Raw genomic sequence first — 18,567 nt, 5'->3', positions numbered from 1 at the left:
GGCCCTACTGCAAAAACAGGTCATTGCAATTGTTCACCCTCTTAATAAAAGAGAAGGGTTTTACTCCAGGTATTTCTGGTGTCAAAATGGGATTGCAGACTTAGATCAATCCTCGACCACAGCCATCTCAACCTGTACTTGAGAGTATGAAGGTTCAAGATGCTGACAATGTAACAACTATTGCAGTCAGTCAGGTCAGGCGACTGGTTCACTATGGTGGACCTCAAGGACACCTACTTTCACATCACTGTAAAACCTAGCCACAGGAAATACTTGTGATTTGCTTTTCAAGGAGCCACGTACGAGTTCCATGTACTGCCGTTTGGCCTTTCTCTAGCTCCTCGCACTTTCTCAAAAGTGCATGGACGCTATACTGGCTCCTTTGAGACTCAAAGGCATCAGAGTGCTCTCCCTACACACTTAAGGTCTACCTGGCAGCTATTTCAGCTTGCCATATTTAAATTTACTCAGTCTCCCCAGGAGCACACTTCCTGGTGGGACAGTTTTTTGAAGGGTACTAGGAAGTTAAGACCCCCCAAGAAAGGACCTTGTCCCTCACTGGCAGCGCAATGTAGTGCTGGACACATTTACAACACCGCCATTCAAGCCCCTTCATTCAGTAGAGCTGAAATTCATGTCCTTAGAGGCAGCTTTACTGCTTGCTATTACTAAGAACTAAGGTTACTCTCTGCACTAATCCTCTTTGTCTCCCTAAAAGCATTTCTGCTTTCCATATCAAACTCCTTTCCAGTCTGAAGGAGAGAAAGCTCCATACACTCTATCCAGTTAGGACATTGGCATATTATATTGACCGACAAGCCCTGTTAAACAGTGGCTGTGGAGGTGGATTGCAGACACGGTCAGGATTGCACACAATCTAGCCGGCCTGCCCCAACCAGAAAAGCTCTCTGGTCAGTCCACAAGAGGCTTTGGAACCTCCTGGATGTTATTCCAGGGCGCATCTGTCACAAACATTTGCAATGATGCAGTATGGGCCACTCCTCATACTTTTACCAGGTTCTACCGACTGAATGTCGGAGATCAGCAGAACCCTGGTTTTGGGACCAGAGTGTTAAGAGCAGCCACTCATTCTGCTATTTTTTACACATTTCTATTATATTCCACTAAGTCCTGGGGTAGTTAGCCACACACCTCTTTGGACTTCTGGTGTTAATGCTACTCAGTGTAACCTTGCAGCACATACACTGCATGAGGGTTCTCCCTCACTGTCCTGTGTATTATATGTCAAGAACCCTTATCAGTCTTCGGCCAGAATGCTAAAGGCAATTTATCTTACTTTTTAGCACCTGCCAGTGCTGCAAGTCCTTCACTTGCGATGGCTTGGATATTGTATCCCATTAGGTAATGGTTACATTTTGTACTTGGAAGGGAACATTAGTTTATTATCATGGTTCTGTGAAACAGAAGCGTAACCATTACCCTTCAAGGTCAATGCGTTCATTCCAATGCAGCAGTCCTGAAGAGAAAATGGCACTGAGACTTATGTGTCCCTCGTATTTATCTCCTGGAGGCGGAGACGACATCCGACAAATACAGGGCTCTTAAAGGAGCAGCTTTTCTTATAAGTGCTCAGATAATTCGGGCTATAAGAGATATTTTATTTTATTTATTTATTGCATTCATATTGTGCTTTTTATACAAAAGTATGACAAGCCACTGCACAGTACATAGCAGAAAAAAAGACCAAACCACAATACATTTGTATAACATGTCACGCATTCAACTGCCAGAATTAGACCATTTAAATAACAGTATACACATAATACAAAAATAGCAATTTTAAAGTTACATCAAAACCCACTAACATAAGAAAGCCATTTTATAAAAGTGTGTGTTTAGTCTTGACTTGAAAACTGTAACGGTCCCAGCTTCCCTGACATAATTGAGGATCTCTACAAAAATCCTCTACAAAATATATGCATTTAGGTAATGGTTACATTTCTATTTCAGGGAACCAGGGTTATGATAATAACTTAATAATTTCATATGTGCTAGAGTTCTGCAATATTGCCCTTGCCACAGATTTGGTACACTCACCCATTAGGTAATGGTTATATTTTGTACTTGAAAAGGAACACCCAAGTTAAACATAACCAGACCTAAAATTATAGCAATTATGTGTGTTCAACATAAATTTAAAAGTCAATTTTGTGATTCACATTGGAGTTTGTACTGCAAGTGTATCATGGTAATTAAGAAGTAATATGGTTTACACAATAAATTAACATGGATGTCGGTTAAAAGTAATGTTGTTTTTGCATACAGTTATAATTGACTGTACGGGGAGAAAAGGTAAACTGAATGATATGCCTAAAGCTGTAATTCTTTAAAACGGTACTTTGCATGGAACCACCATAAGTAGATGTCATTTGAGGCAGGAATGTCACTCTTTAAAAATCCACTTACATGTACGAAACATGCATCTCTGGAATAGTATCAAAACCAAGGTTGTATAGGCTTGCTACAAATCTGATTCTGACTGCCAATGGTTTTCTGAGTCAGAAGAAGAGGAAATGCAAAACAGTTTATGAATCATGACTGTCACACCTGAAATAAAAACCCACACATGATGTTTACTGTAATTGTGTTCAGCAGAAGACACAGCAGCAACTGTTTTTTGCTTTTTGAGGAAAGCTTTTGCAAATACCTGCCAAGTCTTGCTATCTATATTTCATTTTGTTGCATTTTAAGTTTCATTTTATCAAATTAATGTGAGTGAACAATATGACTTATGGTTCTTAGGAATATGTTAAAATTAACATACAATGCATCAAAAAATAAAAAACAACTATGGTCTTCACAGAGAGACATGCTTTTGTGGTCCTTGGTCTATGCCCTCCCTGTACCTGCCTCTAAGACTCAACCATAACAGGAATCCATCAATTATAGCAAAGGAAAATACATCAAGCCCTTCACTACACTGTACATTTTCTTTAAATCAGACCTTATATATTTCAGACTATATTTTATCTTACCTTTTCTGCAGATGCAGGCTGCTGTCCCATTGATCTGTGTCAAGCATGATGAATTGTTTATGCATGGATTGTATTGCACGTCACACGGATCGTATTGTTTTTTACAAAAGTCACCAGTGAAGAATGGAAGGCAGATGCACTCAAATTTCCCTGGGATAGCTGATTCAATACACTTGGCACCATTCAGGCAGGGGTTAGGTTCACATTCATTCACATCCTGGGTACAGTCAGCTCCGCTCCAACCAACAGCACATATGCATCTGATAAGGAAAAATACAAAAAAGCATTATTTTAACTATGTGTTACTTTAATGCAACATGGTATATCACTGTGACAGAAACAGAATGATTCTTGATGGTAAATCTCCCTCCCGACCTGTGAGGGCTCTAAGTAAAGGGAATAGAGTACCCTGGACTGGTTGGCCTGGCAATTCATTCCCAGGGTTAAATGGAAGTCGGCCATCTAGAAAGGGTGTGGAACTAAGATCGACCCGGAAGTGAAACAATGTGGCAGCCGTGGATTGGAGGAGTGGTTGCAATCGTTTACTAAGGGGTCATGAGTGATAGTACTAACAGGGGACGGAGTGACGTGATCTGTTCCTTCATTCATGGTTAAGGAACGAGCCGGAAGGACCAGTGTTTACATATCGTACAGTGAGTGAGTGTTTGTTTTGTCTCCAATTGTTGCTTGTTGTTATTAATAGATGGCTAACACATTCCGGAGCTGTCACCAGAGGCCAGCACCAACCCGGACATCACTGCACTTGTATCACAATATATATTGTATTTGCATCACAAGCACTACAGCACGCATCCAGGACTGGTGACCATGTTTGTATATTGTGTGTGTAAATTGACTGTGTATTATTTGGGAGTGCAAACCCTTTATTTATAACAGTGCAATACACATTGCTATTGTATTGCCTGGGATTATTGTTTAAGGTAACCAGGCCTGGATTACAAAATAAATCACTTTCTGATTGGATTATCACTGTCTGTCTCTTCCTTGCGCACCACATAACTCCTACACCTGTACCCTGCAAACTAATTTGCCACAATCAGTTAAAGAAATTATCTTCAGGATGTACACGAAATAGATTTTGTCCCTAATTATGGTCATTGTGGATTAATTTTGGGGGAGGCATCATGTGATGAATTCTTCTTTGCGTAACATTACCATAAGGAATCCTATAGAGTCCAGGTCATTCTTTTCTCTGACATATAATAATGATGATGGTGATCTTGGCATTGGCCCCACAGGCAGCTACACATTGGCCTTTGCACTCCTGTGGGTTGGGGAGGAAAATCGTCTGGAGATTGTTCACTTCATGTGGCTTCAACGACCCCTACCGGTCAGATGCCCCTAGAGTCTAGACGATGGCTGCTCATCTCCAGGATTCACTAGCTTGGTAACATGCATTGCTTCCAGGTTTCACAGATGCAAAGAGACAATTCGCTAAACAGCAGGAACATAGGTCACCTGTTGATCCTCAGTCACCTTGATCATTTAGTGGGTTGCAGCAGTGAGGTGAGATTGGAATTGAGCATTACAAAAAACGGATGAGAAACAGGGTAAAATGTATAGAAATTGATAAAACACACACACACACACACACACACACACACACACACACACACACACACACACTTATAGGCACCACAAAGTTTATTTTTTACAATATACAGTATATATTATATAATAATTATTTTTAAAGGTTAGCAGGTGAATTAATTGTTCATGTAACCTTTATACAAGCCTGTGTTTTGAAAGCTATATGAACCTTTAGTGAATTTCTAAGACCGTAGGGAGTATTATTTTAATTTACTATAATGTACACTAATCACACAATTCCATCTCACATATTGAAAAAGTAATGAACTAACAGACACTACATTTATTGTAACAACACACAAAAGCTTGTGCTGTATTGTGAAAGAAATAAAGACAATTATACAATAACAAAGTGAGGAGAAAAATGTGTACCTCAGGCACTCACTGCAGTCTTTGGGCTACAGTAGCTATGCATTCTTGATGGATGCTATTTTCATGAATTTAAAATATTAGGAAATCACCTGTTAAGGATAATGTCTATCACTCACAGGATTTTTGTCCTCAGTTTGGATCTAAGGTAGAAGCACTCGTTTCAATAAATAATTGTTCCTCTATGAGGTTACGAAAACTAAAAAACAACAACAACAATAATAATAATAATAATAATAATAATAATAATAATAATAATAATAATAACTTCATAGTTCAAAACTGGCAGTCTACTTTAAATCCTGTAAACCTCTCAAAAACCACAGCATATTTCACTTTTTTTTTAATGTTAGAGGGATTTGCCACGTAGAGCTAAACTGTGAAAAATTAACAGGCTGTTATAGTTTCAACCTGTTTCACCTTGTTGGTTCAACTGGCAATAAATACTGGATACATATATCTAGGAGACATGAGGTTAATACTCTGATCTGGGATTTTAATTTATAAGAGATCTTTACCAGGTGGGTCCTAGAATTTATACCATGTGGTGGCAGTGAAGACACAGCTTTACTGATGAGCTAACAGCATAGGAAAGACACATCACCCGCTTTTAACCCAAAGCTTCTCCCTCAGGAAGGTGGCACAGCGATACCAGCTTTTCTCCAGTGAAATGCAGTTCCGCAAAGCATTGCCTGCTGTGAGCTTTCAATTTATTAATTTGTTTTACTTACCATCTGCAATGCATTACGGCTACTTATTTTGAATGAACCTAGAATAGTTTGCCCGTAACAGAGGTTGCTTGTTCACCACTTGTATGCTGTAAAGCTAAAATCAGAGGATGCAGGGAATCGAAATGACTGGTGTGCTGTGCAGCCATCACAGATTTCCGCTTGCTTGGAACTAGAACTTACCGGTAGTCATTGAGGAGATCTGTGCACGTTGCATTGTTCTTACAGGGATTTGAGTTACATTCATTGGATTCCTGCTCACAAAACTCTCCCTCCCACCCAGGCAGGCAGATACACTGATAGCTCTGTGGCAAAAAACAAACAGCATCTCTGAATCAATCTAATTGAACAACAGTATGTTTTTCTTTACATTCAGGGATTGCTTCCAGAGCAATACAATAGTTTGCCAACCAATGCTTGAAGAACAACAAACATACATTTCTATACAGTTTTCCACAACCTAGAACTCACCCTGATTTGTAAGTCTAGTCAAAGGAGATGCTCTTTCGGATATATTTTCTTAACTGGGAATAAGCTTTTGACAAACTAAAGTTAAGGGGATAGAGGTTAGATAGATTTTCTCACTCAAGCGGTTTATTAAAACATTGTTCTAAATGTTTAAAATTGGTAAGAGGGTTACCCAACTGCTTTGCTATTTGTATTTTGTATGTCTTTAATAATGTGGTTAATGTGTTTTAATAACAACAGATATGTAATATCTCACACAGCCACAAACTCCGCTCATGGTTACACAACAGCATCGTTATGTCACGTACATCATTAGGAATAATTTTCAATAAAAAACAGACCTCCAAATAAAGTGAACTTAATACTGGTATCACTCACAAGAAATCTAGAGCCGTATACACAAGTTGTGAGTTACTAAACATTGGACATTTGAGGGTTTTACCTGTAATAGAAGTTTACAAAATCTCCAGATTTAACCTCAACAACCATGAAGAGCAATTTTAGTAAAGGTGTTTATATCTTCTGTTGTCAAGTGCAGCATCAAGTGTGTTTTGATTATATGGGTGGAAAGGTGGAAAATGAGACAATCGATTGTTCTGCTTAAAATGGAAGATGTTGTATTGAATAGTTGGTGAAATATTGAGACATTGTGTCTTAGATATTGTGTGTCAGTATGTGGCATAGTAATGGGTTATTCGACCACTAATTTGAATATTGATGAAGCAATTATCAAACTCATGAGGCAACTTATTGTGACCATTCACACCAAACTTTGAAATTGAAAGCAATCTGTTTAATGCATACACTGCTTAGTAAATGTGATTGCATTCATTAGTACATCAAGTCAAAATTTGATAGTTACTGCACATAATTCATAAATCATTCAGTCATGAACTGTGAGGTTAAACAATAACAAACTAAGAGGTATATTATTTTTTTTTTTTTATAGCACCATGGAAACATTTAAGGATTGGTTACACTTTACTGCATATGTATAGCATTAAACAAATAAAAAAATATCATGATGGCAATTTAAGATTAGCATTAATCTATTTTTAAATGTGATGTATTTGACTTATATAAGAACATTTATTCTGTCTCATGTGTTTTAATATACAACATTTATAAATATCAAGAAACAAGTGGATATAAGCAGATACTATTTCATGAACTAAGGTACATTTTTTTTTCCTTATTACTAATAATGGATTAGGGTTCTTCATTTTTGGCTTTTATTTTTGGTCATGTGAGGCCCCTTTAAAGTTTAAAAAAAAGGACATCATGTTATCAAAAATAAAAAAAAACAAAAACAAAGAGCCTTAGGTGTGGAATATTGTGCCTAACATCCTCATTCAGATGAATGAACCTTTTTATAAAATTGGAGTGTTGGCGCTACACTAGAGAATGCATGTTTAAATGTTATATTGCAGATGTCCAAAATTAACATCACATTTACATTTGGAAAACAGAGCTTTCAGATCTTCAAGGGAAGAGCTTGTCAAAAGAATCTTTAAAAAAAATTGTCTTTTTCTCTGGTCAATATCACCACTGTTGTTTACCAATCAATGAACCTGCATTTTTTAGCTGTACTAAGATCAGTAATGAGGTTGCTGGGAGCATGCTGCTATTGTTCTGTTCAAATGTCAAAATGTATTTTAATTTGGAAATGAACAAACCAATTTTATTAAAACTCCACCCAAACGCTGTCTCCTTTAACTCTAGTGAAATTAGGTTGACAGGAAATCAGGTTTAAAATGTACAGTATTAAGTCCTGTCACTGTTTAGATCAATTAAATAAACCCTGCAATGTTCTGTGAATATAAAAAATCTTCCAAGAGGGCATAAAGTAAGGGATATGACACATCTTTTAAAATATTGATGAATGACAAATATACATGCATTTTCAGTTTTTCTTGTTTTCCCTATAATAAAGTTACATCATTTAGATAAATTTTGGTGATTGTGTAAATGTGGTGGTGTAATAGCCTAACTTACTACGGTTTAGTTCATGAGATTTTTATAAAAAGAAAAAACATTGGCACAAGTGAGGGAAACCTAATCATGTGCGAAGTAGCAGAGTATTGAGATGATGATTTTTAGTCATACAGGCAAAGACTATCCCAAGTTGTCAAAAAAAATAATTAGGGGCTGACAAAATTCCTGCCACCTGAAGAAGTTGCTGTCTGGTGAGCACATTGTTTGAAAGCTCTCTGATGGTGTATATCAATGACAGTCACATACTGTGTAAAAAGTGTTGCAGAATTGTAGGTTATCTCAATAACTTTACAATTACAGGTACATTTTGTAAGCACCCATCTACTTATCCCACGTGGAGTGCAAGCGGGTCCAAAACTGTCACTCCCGTGAGAATAGCGTACAGGGGGTTATATGTGCATCTGCAAAGTTTAACACGTCTTTTTGACGTGGTACACTAAATAAATAAGCAGACTATATGTACAATAGTCTGCAGTTTTGTTTTTCGCTGCCAGATGACAGCAATCCCCTAAGAAATGTGCTTGACAGACCAGCCCATCCATAGTTAGCACAGATGAAAGTAAACAATGGAGAGTAAACACACCCGTACCCAAAACAGTGGAAGATAGAATGTAAATTTACCACATCAATCACCCTGTATGACGTGATTGAAAATTTGCGACACGAGTTTTCTGATGTATATGTGCTAGATAAAGACGTTTGCACTGATGAGAATTTGAAGGGCGTCTGCTTTGAAATCTATAGCACAAAATTTTTTTTCTAAAAAGTGAAATTACTTTCTTGGACTGTTGTTATAATGCTGCAATTGTAAAAAATATATATGTTATTTATACTTATAGAATGCTGCTTTTGTTATTTATATTGTAATAATTACACAATTGTAAACACATTGTTATTTTGTTATTTAAGTTCTAATAAAACCAAATATTTCTGTTTTTCATAACAATAAAAAAAAAAAACTGTGGATTTTTAAAAATAAGGCAACAATTGTTTTGAAAACTGTCCAAACTGCTTATTTGAGGGCTAAGAATGAAAAATCCACAAAAAAAAAACAAAAAAAAAAACATGGAAATTCCCAAAATAATTGGGCAGCTGGGTGGTTAAACTATTTTTTTTACATTAAGAAAAGCAATCTAAAATCAGTAAGAAACAACTAAGAATGTTAATGTAAGGGCTATTAACTATGCTTAAATGGCTTCAGCAGTAATAAGCAATGGTACCCCAAATATTATAAACAAGTGTATACATTTGAATGAAAATGGTTCCTTCAGTGGTGACACCAGGACTGGTAACACGTGGCTATTACAATTAAAAACAAGTTGTTGGATAGGCTAGGTAAAGTTGTAACCACCAAGGGTCAAGATCATGTAATCCCACATTTCCTTTTAGTTTGTTCTGTGAGCTCACTAGCATAACCTCTGTTTTGTCTAAATTCAACATTAGACAGTTCTGTGAGATCCAGTGCTTAATGTCTGTAAGGCAAGTAGCTAATAACACCCATGCAGAAGAAATTCCTGGTTTTAGGGACAAATATACCCGAGTATCATCAGCATTGCAATGGAAGTTCACTCGGTGTCTGCAGATGTCACCTAACAGTAGCATAATAATGAAAACAATAAGGGATGTAAAATGGAGCCATGTGGATCGCCACAGACAACTTCCGATAATGCCGATTTTACCTCCCCAAAGTGACGAACTGAAACCTACGGAAAGCTACGATTTGAAATACGATAGAACCAGGCCAGATAGTCCCACCGTGCTTTCAAGATGATTTAGTAGGATGGAATGGTATACAATATCAGCACTTAGATCTAGAAGACTTCAAACTGATGGAAAGCCCGAGTCAGAGCTTATCAGCAGATCATTCACTACTCTGACAAGGGCCGCCTCGGTGCTATGTATAGCACGAAAACCAGACTGAAACTGCTCAAATATACCATTAAGATGTTTTATAATTGAATTCAACTCTCTCTAGAACCTTATCAAAGAATGATAGGTTGGAGATTGGCCTATAGTTATTGAGGACTTTAGGGTCCAAATTGTGTTTCTTAAGCACGGCTACTTTTAGTGCTGAGGGAAGTATGCTGGAGGAAAGTGAACCATTTATCATTTTTAAAATGTGGGTACTGATAACACCAAGAACACATTTTAATATTTTAGTAGGAATAGGATCAAGAGAGCATGTAGTAGCTCTCATATGTTTAACTAGCTATGTCAGTTCCTGTAAGCTAATCAAATAAAAAAGCCCCCATAGTAGCCTTAATAGGCATAGCTGGTAAAATTGTGTTGGAGTCCTCCTTAATAGAAGGTGTCTGTGGAATCTCATTTCTGATGGCTAGTGTTGTATTTTTAAAGAAATGTAAGAAGTCATTGCAGCTGTGAGAGGAGCCAATGTCAAGGGTAGGACTATTAGGGGAAGGATTAATTAATGTATCTAGGGTAGCAAAAATAAATCTAGGATTAGTTTTATTTATTACAATGAAATTAGAATAATATGATAATCTAGCCAACACCAGAGCCTTCCTATATTTAACCAGGTGGCCCTTCCATGTGATGTAATGAACATGCAGTTTAGATTCCTGCCATATCTGTTCTAGTTTACGACCATTGATAAATACAGTTACCAAGTGAAATCATAACATACCTTTTAACTTCTAAACTATGTACCAGCATAAAATAAATCCTCTCATTCACTAGGGTTGCGCCAAGTGCCCTGATCATATGACTATCCATTATGATAATGGCAAATTATAAATAGGGAGTCTGTTATTCTGTGTTTATTAATTCAATTTTTTATTTTTTTTTATTTTTAGCTATTGTCGAGTTTTATGTAGATATCCTGAAATCATAATTTTTTCGGGGCTGTTGCGTTTTATATACTGTATGAGATTATTGTTTTAGGTTACTTGCCCAAATTCTTGAGTGTTTTTTTTCCTGGCACAACATGCACAGTAACTCGTCTTTGCTGTCTTCCACAACATAATCCTTATGGTCATGGGTATATTCTTCTGGGATTTTTGTGTGTCTAGGCATTTTTTTTTTTTAAATGTCGTCACAATTTGTAATTCTGGTTTAAATCATCCCTTTCTAACCGTAATATAGCTTTAAATTCTGTGAGCAAGAGCATTTCTCTGTATCTAATTGTATTTTTTTTTTTTAAATCTCACAATTCTCCCTGACTATGGAGTCTCCAATTGAAATGTAGGGATTTGCTGCAACTCAGTAGTTGGGATGGGTTTAAAGTATTAAGAACAAATCAATGATAGATACTGGTCAATAAGGGACATTGCATTACTAACTGCACTGGGAAAGGGGTGAAGTCAACATGAATTGATTAACCGTTTCCAGCGATATACACCGATTTCATTTTATTTATTTATTTTTGTATTGAGGGGTGTTTCATTGGGTTATTCAGTTAAAACTGAAAATTAGAAGTCATAATTATAAATCATTATTAGCACTCCTAATATGAGTTTGAATAACAGGTTATCTTAAATATTTGTATGAAAATAGTGGTAGGAAATCTATTTTATACAGAGAAATTTAATTGCTTTTGGAATGGTACTTTGAAGCAAAGTTGTGAATAAAGCTTGTTTTCAACCTAAAACCAGGCTGGTTTCATGTGCTGGTTGGTTCTTCTTAGTTTGGAAAACATGGCAACGCTATTGGTAGAAATATTTCAGGAAATCACACCTAACAATCAAAACATTTTTGTAATGGGACAACATTTATTGTCAGGAAATAACTGACTGGCTACTCAGTCTTCTTTGATTTTCAATAAACTTGAAATAAATAAAACATTTGAAAACAGACACTCACCATCATAAACATTAGAGTATGAGAACCAATGCGTAAAAAGATGACAATTTTTTGAGTAAGAGTAATTTTGCTTTTACCATTATTCAAAGAAGAAAAAAAAAGAAAAAAAATCAATTAAATCAGCTTCTGGCTCAATAGGGCAGTGACGACTGTCAATCTAAAGTCTAGAGATAAAGAATCAATCCAGTGGGGAAGGAGGAGGGACCATCAGTACAGCAGACTCTGAGTGACACATACTCTGGGCAGACACGTGACAAATTAATATAGAAAAATGTAAGGTACGCAGACAATATAAATGTCCATTATAAATACTATATGGAAGAAACTGAAATTGAAGAATAAATCTATGAAAAAGATCTAGGAGATTATGTTGTCTCAGAAATGTTTTCATCTAGATAATGTGGGGAAGCTATAAAACAAAGGCCAACAAAATGGTCGGATATATTGTAAAAAGTGTTGAATTTAAATCCACGGTATTAATGTTACAAACTGTACAGTGCTAGTGGCAACAGCGATGTTACTTTTGTCAGAGTTCATGATATTGTACTTTTGGTTGAGGAATATGATCCTGTTAGAACACATTTCATTAACACAGTGAACATGGAGCATATAGTTTATAAGGCAATAGAGTGTCAACAAGCTTTGATTATTCTCTCTTAGTAAACTGCATCCGTTTATGACTTTTCTTGGGCCTATCAAGCTCCTTTCTGATGAAATGTGTTTATCAATAAAACATAATAGTGTTGATCATGGGTAGTGTTCTGCATTTCTGGTTTATTGTGACAAGTGCTGGGCATTAACTAGCTTGATCAAAAATTAAACTGAAATACATTACAATGTCATATTTTGAGTGGATGAGGAACGAGGAGAAAATGTAAATCAATTTATGAATATTCAAAAGAAAACTTCTGTTTCAAAGTATACAAAGGCAAATAGCGGAAGTGGGCCAGATGAGGCAGAGGATGCATTGCATTACAAATACTGCTGCACTGAGGTACATGTTTAGGTGAACAGAATAAAAGAACATACTGAAGTAAGTAAGCAACACATTAAACTAAAACAAGAAAGTGAACAGAGACAAGAAATCAATTTCTGCGGCTTTTACACACGCTTTAATAAAAGAGAGCACAGCATGACTGTTAATGAGTTTGTCAGAGCTCTGTGCTTTGCTCGACAGCCCCTGTTTATTGCAGAGTGGTGTGGTACTTTGTGCAACAGTACTATCCATCACATCAGCAAGAATTTGATTTCCCGATTTTTACCAATGTTTCAATTAAAAACACATTTTTGCCGATTTTATCCCTATTTTAATATTGGTAAAATGAAAATCCCTGGAAAAATGTGTTAAGATAAAAAACCAAAATGTGGAACACTAATCATGGGTGATAATTTGAATGGCAAATTTTATACACTTACCATTACTGTTCATTGCTCTACATTTTAATAATGCATTATAATACTACTTCGTTTTATTGCAAACGGAATCTATTTAGCGCATTTTTTTAATCTAGTTATAAAAATATAACATCTTGTACTAATTAGCAGGCCTGCCACCAGTCCCCCCAAAAACAGATGCAATATTCGTGTTTAATATGCTGGTTTATTATATTATTATTCTGACAGCCTGTTACGATATTTTACATGTGACTCTACTAACTATCAATCAATCTTTACTGTATATAGCGCCTTTCATAGTGGACCGCCATTAGGCCGTTATACTTTAATTCAACCAATGTACTGATAGAATGCAGCAAAAGTAATCAGAAAAAATAACCACATCTCCAATACATGCCTAGTAAATGGCATTACCTTGCTTAATAAAAATAAACTGACCTGCTCATAGAAGCATCTGATTTACTGTACAGCAGCTTTCAGATATTTGCACTAAGACGCCAAGCAGTCGGCTATAACACCACTTTGAGACAGGTGCTTATATTAACTGATTTTGGTACCAGATAGTAAGCACAGACTCCTGTGTTTTCAGTGACTAAACCACACACCCTCTTACAATGTGGAATTGAAATCAGAAGCAAGTTGAGTGCTGATTAGGAAAAAATTGGCCTTGGACTTTCAAACAACCAGTCTTCACTTTTAGTTGTCTTCCTTTTTCTGCCTTGGTCACAGAAATAGCTACATAGCTACCAGTTTGTCTGTATCTGTTGATTGTGGTCTGCGCTCCATTATGCACAACATTGACTTTTCTTGCAATTTCTCATATGGAATACCCTTCCTTGTGAAGGGTAAATATACCTACATGATATCATCATATTTGATCTCCTTCTTGGAGCCATGGTAACTCAAGTAGTGTACACTCCTCCTCTACACTCTTTACGGCTCGCCATTTAAAATAATTTTCTCATGGCTCTCTTGTCTCAATTAGTTCAGGTTCAGAAAGCTGTCTGCAGCCTTCTGACTGAGAGGAGAATGTACATTCTGTTAAAAGGGGGGTAGTTTAATGGGAAAAAAACCAAGGGACATATGCCAGTATCCACTGTTATACTTCCTTCTGATATGGATGCATAGTTTCCCTGGCTGGTTTCTTGACTATATACAATAATATAAAACAAAAAAAAAAATGTTGCTGAATTCTCTAAGTTAAGGACCATCATTAAATAGTATATTAAAGTAGCACAGGTTACAGTGACATCAAAATTCTATTTTGTGGGTCAAAAGTCATTGTAAACATAATCATTGGGATCTCACAGTTATAGGCTCTCAGACTCCTAATTAAGGTGACATGACAAGAATACAATGTGTGAGATATCACACTACAATCTCACAGTCAGCAGTTTCTTACAATTTTCTTGTAGCCTTGTTTATGGATATGAGCTGATGAAAGTTGTTTCCACATTCCTGGTTGAAATGTAGCTAGGGTTATATAAATCTTTAACATTATGCTTTTGAAGAATGCATGTGTCATCATGCATTCTTTTAGGTCTGCCTGTGTGTAAATTCAAAAATACCAGATGATATTTAGCTTGTCTATACATTATTACTAATGCAAAATGTAAGGAAAGATTTTACTTTTTCCGTTCGATAAAGTTATTAAAGCTCTGTCATGGCAACTTTTAGTGCACTCCACTGATTTAAGTTGACTTTTACAAAAGACCTGCAAATGTTCAGGATCTAATCAATATGTACTTGATCTCATCAACAAACTGATTATGAATAATCAAATATAACTGTTAATAGATTTCTGCAACTGAAACAACATACTTTTAATATTTAAAAATTAACATACATATTTCTGCATAAATCTCAAACTAAGGTTTGACTGGACAGGTTTTCGATCTTGAGATCGAAAACTTGAGATTTTCAGTGTTGGTAAAGTGGCTGACACCATGTTTAACTGTATAGCTCATTTATCAAGCAGTACAAAAGTAATATAAAGAGGAAATGCCAAACTAAGTCTGTAAATGTCAACTCTAACTTAGGCCACCAGCCATTTGCATTTCAATATGCACAATTATTGTGTTCTCTGGGTAAACACACACAGTAATTTGTTCTTCAAAAAAAAAAGTAAAACAGTAAAATGAACACCAAGCAACAGTCCCCGAGGGCAGTTTTAACTACTGTAAGTGTATTTGTTATGTAGAAGTAAACCAGTCAGTTATATGCATTAGGAGCATTCTAGCAGTTATGTTCCATCAGTCTGCTGCCATTCTCAGTGCTTTCATGGAGTGGAGGAGTTGAGGAAAAATGAATTATTTATATGAACTACAACATGCTATTCCATAATCTCCAGAGACACAACATTATGCCTGATCATCTCCATTTCTTCCTTCGCATACATCCAGTGACCGAATTGGTTAAACACAGCAAAGGCAGTGTTTATTAACCTATTTTTAAAATAGTCATACTTACTTCTGCCTTATCTTGTTCCAACCAGGTGTTTAATTAAGTAAATGATAGGCCTGGCTTTAACAAAACCCAGGATTGGAGTCAGACACAGTGTAGCAATGCAAAAATACCACAAGCTAGCAATACTGTTTTTTTTTTTTTTCTGACCAGCTTTGAATCAGCTGCACTTCATTAGTTCTACCAACAGGTGGCAGAGAAAAAAACAGAAAAAAAAGCTTTAAAAAAAAATAAACAAAAAAAAAAAAAAAAAAAAAACCAGCAGGGAGCGCTATGGATTAAGATTTGGACATAGGAGGTAGTGTGGTCCAGTGTTTAAAGTCCAGGGCTTGTAACCAAAAGGTCACTGGTTCAAATTACACCTCTATCACTGACACTCACTGTGTGACCCGCAATCACTTAACATCCTTGTGCACCTTGTGGACGAAATGTTAAATCAATGGTGTATTGTAAGTGACTGCATATAACAGTTCACAGCCTACCTCTGTAAAGCGCTTTGTGATTGTGGTCCACTATGAAAGGCAGCTATTTTAAAAAGATATTATTATTATTATTTATTATTATTATTATTATTATTATTATTATTATGCAGCTTCTACGGAGATTTTTTTTTTAAATCAAACTGGCAATAAAACCTTCACTGAGGGGATGCTTCCCACCAGATCTCATCCGATTTTTTTTTTTTTTTCCCTCGTGTAATTTGAAAAAGCCTTGGCTGTTCTGGATAAAGTTTAAATAAAGTTTAGAAACATACAGCGTAAAGCTTTTTACAGAACAATTTTTGAAATTTGGCTGTGATTACATCTGTGTGTGTGTCTGTGTGTGTGTGTGTGTGTGTGTGTGTGTGTCTATATCAGTGATATTGAGACTGTCTTTAAGACCACCTTGGTGATTTCTGGTCTGTAATACTGATGATTCACGGCCAGTGTCATCGGTAAGTAAAACAAAGTTATTTTTACAGCGATTAGAGCTGTTTTTGTTTCTTCTTCTACAAAAGAAAAACTGTATCTCGACCCATACTTTATAGACGAAGCTAGTATATTTCTTGAGATCTGTTCTTGAAATCGGCTTTTTATGATTTACATAATTTAAACCACAACATGTAGATTTATGCCGGGTTTACACTGCACGATTTTTCCTGATCGCAGACAAGCTGAGGAGTCGGCAACTAATTTCTTAATCTTGGACAAACTGAGGTTGTCGGGGACAAAATAGTCGATAAGTGTGAGAGGGTCTACAATGCCCTGTTAATAGCTTATTCAATCTCCAGACACACTTACGACGTCCTGACAAATTTCTAACATGTCAGAAAACTTTAGTTCCCGACAAAGCAATTCGTGAAGTGTGTGAAGGGGCTACGGGCCGATTTCTTGATGAATGATGCCAGCAGCCAATAGGACAAGCTAGTAACAATAGCGACGAAGCAAAAGGTTGTGCCCCTCTTTCACATAAGCGACATTTCTTATCATGATCGCTCACTGAAGGTATTTGGTAAGTAAATAATTGGTATAATTTGTTAACGCCGGAGTAGATACAGTGTGTGGTATTGTGTGCTCTCCTGGCAACCAATTTCTGCAGTCAGTCGTATTCTATATTCCTTTCAAACCGCTACTGTATGCTTGTATTGCTAATTTATTCAAAATACAAGGAGAGGTGCGCGTCTCTGTGTGTGAGAAATAGAGAGAATGTAGATTAAGTTGTTGCATATTTAAACCTATAACAAACTTGTAGTAGCCTACTATTAAACTTGTAATCTAGTCTGTACAAAGGCGCAACACTCGCTCGTAGTACAAAATATTTATTAGTTTAAAAGTCTTCAAATTATTCATTAGAATTTGATATTCTGATGAAGCTCGCTTGACGGCCAGTCTTCCTTGCCAATCTTTTAATCTAATAAATATTTTGTACCACGAGCGAGTGTTGCGCTTTTTGAACAGATTGGATTTTATTATTTTGGATGCATCTCGACTCGAGTTGCATCATCAGTCCATACTGGCCACGTCTATTAAGCCAATTGCGCGTCCAAATGGATCTTCTCCGCGTTTTCTTATTTTTTTTTCTGTGCAAAAAATGCACAGACAGCAGTGATCGCCTCCTTGCTTGAGTCCACGATTCTCCCGAATGATGTCTACGATCCTGCAATGAAAATAGGTGCAGTCCGCGACAAGATATCTCATGTAGTGTTTGTAGCTTGCAATCCCCGATCTACCGTGAGAAATCGTAGTTCAAATCGGTAAGTGCGAGTGGCGCTGCGTCTCCCGATTGCAAAAATCGTACAGTGTAAACCCGGCTTTAGGTGTTTGTTTGTCTGATTGAATTCAGAATCTTTAGAGATATCAGTATTTTTATTCCAGGGGTGTTGTTGAAGGTAACGTTTAATCCTATCCTAGGCAGTCTTCCCAGCGACAGCGAGTGGAAGCGACAGCGAGTGGGAGAAGTACAGCGTGGAAAAGTACAGAGCAGTTTCGAAGCAGAAAGGAGAAATTGCATCTTGAATTGCTTTAATCAGAAAACAGAGGACATTGGGGAAACACAGCCGCGTGTGTTTTTCTGATAACAAACAAGCTGAAACTCGGAGCAGCTGATTCAAATTCAGCGCCGTTTTGAGACACGGGCGAGGGGAGGAGCCGACAGCACAGCAGAACAACGCAGTTAAACGAGGCAGTCTTCCCAGCGACAGCGAGTGGAAGCGACAGCGAGAAGTACAGCGTGGAAAAGTACAG

The 18,567-nt window shown here is 36.7% G+C and overlaps 1 protein-coding gene across 1 annotated transcript in view; it reads right to left on the bottom strand.

Moving 5' to 3' along the window:
* eys (eyes shut homolog) overlaps positions 1 to 18,567 on the bottom strand; it is a 380,525-nt gene that overhangs the window by 232,566 nt on the left and 129,392 nt on the right. The window contains exons 22-23 of the mRNA XM_041251458.1: positions 5,888 to 6,009; positions 2,997 to 3,256 (exon numbers count right to left, since the gene is read on the bottom strand). Coding sequence (XP_041107392.1) covers positions 2,997 to 3,256; positions 5,888 to 6,009 — 382 coding nt within the window. The remainder of the gene's footprint in view (positions 1 to 2,996; positions 3,257 to 5,887; positions 6,010 to 18,567) is intronic.

The sequence above is a fragment of the Polyodon spathula genome, chromosome 5, assembly GCF_017654505.1.
Source record: "Polyodon spathula isolate WHYD16114869_AA chromosome 5, ASM1765450v1, whole genome shotgun sequence".
Classification (NCBI taxonomy): domain Eukaryota; kingdom Metazoa; phylum Chordata; class Actinopteri; order Acipenseriformes; family Polyodontidae; genus Polyodon; species Polyodon spathula.
The sequence above is the reverse complement of the archived record's forward strand: the minus strand, read 5'-3'. Positions and strand labels throughout refer to the sequence as shown.